We start from the raw sequence: 4,834 nt of genomic DNA, 5'->3' as shown, positions 1-4,834 counted from the left end.
ACACAGTGGGCCCAGCACCCAGGCCAACAAGATGCTGGGAGCAAAGTGTTGGTGCATTGTGAGGTTGCAAGGCCTGGCAGGGGTTGTGGCCTGTTCATGCAAGCTCATATTTCCAAGAGGAGGTCAGTCCCTGGCATGTTCTCTGTTTCCTCTGAGTGCAGCTGGCATGTTGATGTGGGTTTTGCTGCTGGTGTGAGTTATGAGGGGGATGGGGTTCCAGTAGGACCCTGCACTCACCAGGTTCACTTCTGGAATGGAGACTTGTCCCCTTTGCAGAGCATGATGTCCATAAGTGTCCTGAGGGACCTGCAGACCCAGTCAGTCTCTGAGCATTGCACTGAGTGGCCAGTGCTCATTTCTGTCCCTCTTGAAGAACCCAAGTGCCCTCCTGGGGGCTGTAGTAGGTCCTGGCTGGAGGAAATGGAGAATCCCCCAAGCTCCCTGGTGTGGCACAGGGAGTAGGAAGGGGGCTGGGGGAGCTCCCCCAGGCCGTGTGACTTGTCTGCTTCATGGTGGCAAAAGGTGTCATAAATCTGCTCAATTATCTCTGCTTCCCCTGCACAGACTAATGTGCTCTTTGAACCCTGAGCGCTGTCAGAAATCTGAGCTCCCCCCTCCCCACATACCTGTTCTGAGTCCTGACCCCCAAGATGGCCCTTGGCATGAGTAATGTGAGCTATAGCCGAGAATGAAAATGCCTTGTACCCCCATGAGGGAGACCGGACAAGGCCCCTTTCCCTGTCAGACACTGGGCCCAGGGGTTGTGCAGTGCCCCTTCTTTCTTGGGGCAAGGCTCTTCCCCGTGGTGCTTGGCAGATGGTTGCACCGAAGTGGGAAAGGAGGGGCTGGAAGGAAGGACTGTGTCTGCAGGTCTTTCCTGGGAATCAGATCTGTCATTTCCCAGCACCCTTCCAGTGCTGGCATATTCAAAGGGCCTTGATGCTTCAGGCAGGGCTGTGAGAGATTTGTCTCAGGTGGGAGCCACCTTCCCCAGCTGCACCCTTTCTGCACCCCTGAACACGGGGGTTAGTGGGAGCATTGACCTATGTGGTATTGGCCTCAGAGCCAGGTTTCTGAAGAAAGCATCCTTTTTGGTCCCAAGTTTTCCAGGCTTTGTGATAGACTGAGCTCATGTCGCAGCTCAGCAGTGCAGCCACCGACTGGAAGGGCACGCAGGTTCAGAACAGCCCTGCGGAGGCGGGTAGGACAAGCGACAGGCTGCTCCCAGGTGACTGCCTGTCAGGCCTGCAGACACATTGTCCTGTCAGCAGGGCTTCTCATGGCTGCGATGAAGTGTTTCTGCAGCATCCTCAGTTCCCTCAATGCCTTGCTTGGCATCACTAGTGCTTGCTCCTTGCTGTGAGGACCCTACAGTGCAGGAGAGGAGGAGCCTGTGCACGGGCAGGAAGGGCATGGGAGTGGGATTACTCATGAAGAGAAGGGGCCAGTGCATAACTGGGGTTGGTCAGGAGTGTGGCTGGAAGCCGGGAAGAATGCAGGAAGTGCAACAAGGCAATGAATACCTTTGACACTTCCCCGGATGGGGCATGGGGCTGTTTCCCAGCAAAGCCTGTGGCTCAGCCCCATGTGCACAGAACTGGAGCAGATTAGAAGTAGTCACCAGCAAAACTCCAATCCTCTTCAAGGAACATCTGGTGCCCTAGAGCCAGTGAGGCTTGAAGCTGGACAGGAGAGTCCGAGGGACAGCAGATCTGGGCCTGGGCATTCCCTGGGCTGAGAGAGCTTGGAGCGCATTGGCTGGACTCAGGCCTTAGCTTTGCTGCCCTGTTACCCTGCAGGTAGCTGCATTTCCCCTGTGGCCAAGCGTAGCAACGTGGGCTGATCTCTCTGCATCTTGTCTGCATGGCCGTCACTGGAGCGTTTGTGTTTTCAGCACCCCCACCGCCCACTGCTTGTGTAGTATTGCTATGTAGTATGGCTGTTCCACCCCAGAGCCAGCTGCCTTTGGATAGCATGGGGGAAGCCTATGTACTGAGCTCTGTAGCATGTTAGTGGCTGTGCAAGTCACTGTGGGATTCAGCTGATTCTCCAGGTCTCAGATGCAGGAGCCAGACTGTGCCCTTGTGTTCACTGCCCAGGGCAGAATCCTGCTGCAGGGAGGACAGGGTTCAGGGTCCTGGCAGCTGGAGCTGTGCTCTCTCCCTGACATCCCTTGAAGGGAGTCCTGCTTAAACCATGCCTTCATCCTCAGGTGGCCCTGGGGACCTGAGGTCTGGGGGAGGCACTCTGTATTGCCATACTGGAGCAGGATGGGGCTGTGGGAGTGTGATAAGAGGGGAAGCTCTGGACCAGCTACTGGCAGCCTGGGTATGGGGGAGGGGGCAGTTGGCCGGGTATGCACATTGCGTGCCTGTGACTGTGCTCTCAGACTGCAGGTTCTGGGGGGTGGAGACAAATAGGATGGCGGGGGTGGCAGACCGGGACTTGTTCTTTAGAAAGAGTAAGATAAAAGAGAATAAAACAAGCGGAAAGAGTATCGGAAGGAAGAGCGGAGCAAGATGAGAGCAGATGGTGTGAAGGGAGGAAGCAGCGAACCAGGCATCAAGTCTTGGAGACCCCAGAAAGAGGAAGGAAAGGCAGAAAGGACAAACTGTCACAGCATCCACAGGCCAAGCGCCCAGACCAGGGCCGGGCAATTATTTCGGGTGGAGGGCCACTTCCTGAGTTTTGGCAAGCCATCAAGGGCCACGTGACAGGCAGGCGGGGGCAGATAAATATTAATTTTCTAAATTTTTTTATAGGCCCCGTGGGCTGGATAAAATGGCCTGGCAGGCCACACCTGGCCCCTGGGCTGCATTTTGCCCACCCCTGGCTCAGACCCTTCCCGCTGCCCGGAGAACTCAAGACCCCCCAGGCTGGCTCCTTATTCAGTGTATTACCTCTGCCTAGGCAGCCCGGGTGTCTGTGCTCACCTCCAGCTGTCACTCTTGCCTCCCCCTCCCTGAGCACCCAGTCTGCTCCCACACATGCCAAGACATTGCAGTTAAAGGGCAGCATTCAGCACATTTACTAAGAGGTCAGGTTATGGATTCATACAGGACGGTTTGGATGGAGCCGATCCAGCCTCAGGCAGGGGCTTGGACTAGGTGACCTCTCTCTGGAAGTCCCTTCCAGCCCAACGTCTCTATGATTTCTGTGATTTACGTCTGTAATAGGGTGTCACCAAACCAGTCACATCCTCCACTGCTTAGTGTAGCAGAAACTGCTGTCCAGCCTCTGCTCTGCGCACTGGGAATTGGGTTCCTGTAGGGCATAGGCCAAGGCAGGGGTGGGAGATGGGGCACTGCGGTTGCTACTGGAGCTCCGTCAGGGGCTCTGTGCCTATCAAGCAGCAGTGATGCTCTAATGCTTCCCTGCTTCCTTCTGCAGATGGGATCCACAGCGTGACGGCCCAGTGCGTCCTGCGCGTCATCATCATCACAGAGGACATGCTGGCCAACAGCATCACGGTGCGCCTGGAGAACATGTGGCAGGAGCGCTTCCTGTCCCCGCTGCTCACCAGCTTCCTGGAGGGGGTGGCCACCGTGCTGGCTACACCCAAGGAGGACGTCTTCATCTTCAACATCCAGAATGACACGGACGTGGGGGGGGCCGTGCTTAACGTCAGCTTCTCGGCACTGGCGCCCCGCGGCCGGCACTTCTTCAGCTCTGAGGAGCTGCAGGAGCAGCTGTACATGAAGCGCATGGCACTGACAGCAGCCTCCATGCTGGAGGTGCTGCCCTTTGATGACAATGTCTGCCTGCGGGAGCCCTGCCAGAACTACATGAAGTGCATCTCCGTACTCAAGTTCGATAGCTCAGCCCCCTTCATTGCCTCCCCATCCACCCTCTTCCGGCCCATCCACCCCATCACAGGCCTGCGCTGCCGCTGCCCCCAGGGCTTCACCGGGGACTACTGTGAAACTGAGATCAACCTGTGCTACTCCAACCCCTGCCGCAATGGTGGTGTCTGTACCCGCAAAGAGGGCGGCTACACCTGCATCTGCCGCCAGCACTTCACAGGTGAGGGCAGGCAGGCAATCCTCAGCAGGCAGGATTGGCTCCTGTGGGTGCCCGTGCTACATGGTCAGGCCTGGTGGTGGGTGGGGGAAGAGCTGGGGAAAGGCATCTCTGTTTTCCTGGGATAAATAGGCCATTGGGTTTGTGCTGTTACCTTTCCAGCAAAAGCAGGGCCAGTTTGTTGCCTGTAAAGGAGCCAGAATTGGAGGGAAAGCAGGGCATGGGGGCAGGGTACCCTCATTAGACCATCAAGACAGCACTTCAGACTCCCACTGGGAACAGCCCCAGACCACAGATTGGCTGGATTGGGGTAAATCTTAGTCCCTCCTGAAACTGTCCTGCCAGGCCCTGTCTGCCCTGCCCAGGCTGGCAGGAGCCCCAGACCCTCTCCATGCTGTTCTGGGACAGCTTCAGCCCAATGGAGACCCAGTGGGATAGCTCAGTACTGGTGCCAGGCCAGCCTGCAGGGAGGGTGTGGGGGCCAAGCCGTCTCTGACTACAGGTGTCTTCCGCCCATGCTGGGCAGAGCCTGGTGCTGGGCAGAGCTGCTCATTGTCTGCCAGGCAGCTGAGCTCTCTGCCCAGGCCCCTGGTGGAGGTGCCAGCCCTGGATAGGCTGGCTCAGCCACAGACTGTCTACAGTTCTGCATGGTGCCTGGGGGGAGCTAATTAGGTCAGATAAAGCTGATTAGCAATCCCTCAAATTAATTATTTTGCTGTGCCCTTACACTGCTGCCGGTTGAGGGGTAGCCTGCCTGGAGCAGCACTGCGTTGGTGGAGGGCTGATAGGGCTGCCATGGTGAAGAAGCCTGTAT

General features: G+C 57.1%; 1 protein-coding gene across 1 annotated transcript in view; it reads left to right on the top strand.

Annotated features, from left to right (window-relative positions):
* The window catches only part of CELSR3 (cadherin EGF LAG seven-pass G-type receptor 3), a gene marked incomplete at its 5' end in the record, with an annotated part of 113,870 nt that overhangs the window by 27,358 nt on the left and 81,678 nt on the right, over window positions 1-4,834 (top strand). Inside the window, one exon of the mRNA XM_019504606.1 lies at window positions 3,391-4,023. Coding sequence (XP_019360151.1) covers window positions 3,391-4,023 — 633 coding nt within the window. The remainder of the gene's footprint in view (window positions 1-3,390; window positions 4,024-4,834) is intronic.

Source organism: Gavialis gangeticus, unplaced genomic scaffold, assembly GCF_001723915.1.
Source record: "Gavialis gangeticus isolate Ggan-Ray unplaced genomic scaffold, GavGan_comp1, whole genome shotgun sequence".
Lineage (NCBI taxonomy): Eukaryota > Metazoa > Chordata > Crocodylia > Gavialidae > Gavialis > Gavialis gangeticus.
Note: the sequence above shows the minus strand (reverse complement) of the source record. Positions and strands in the feature narration are given on the sequence as shown.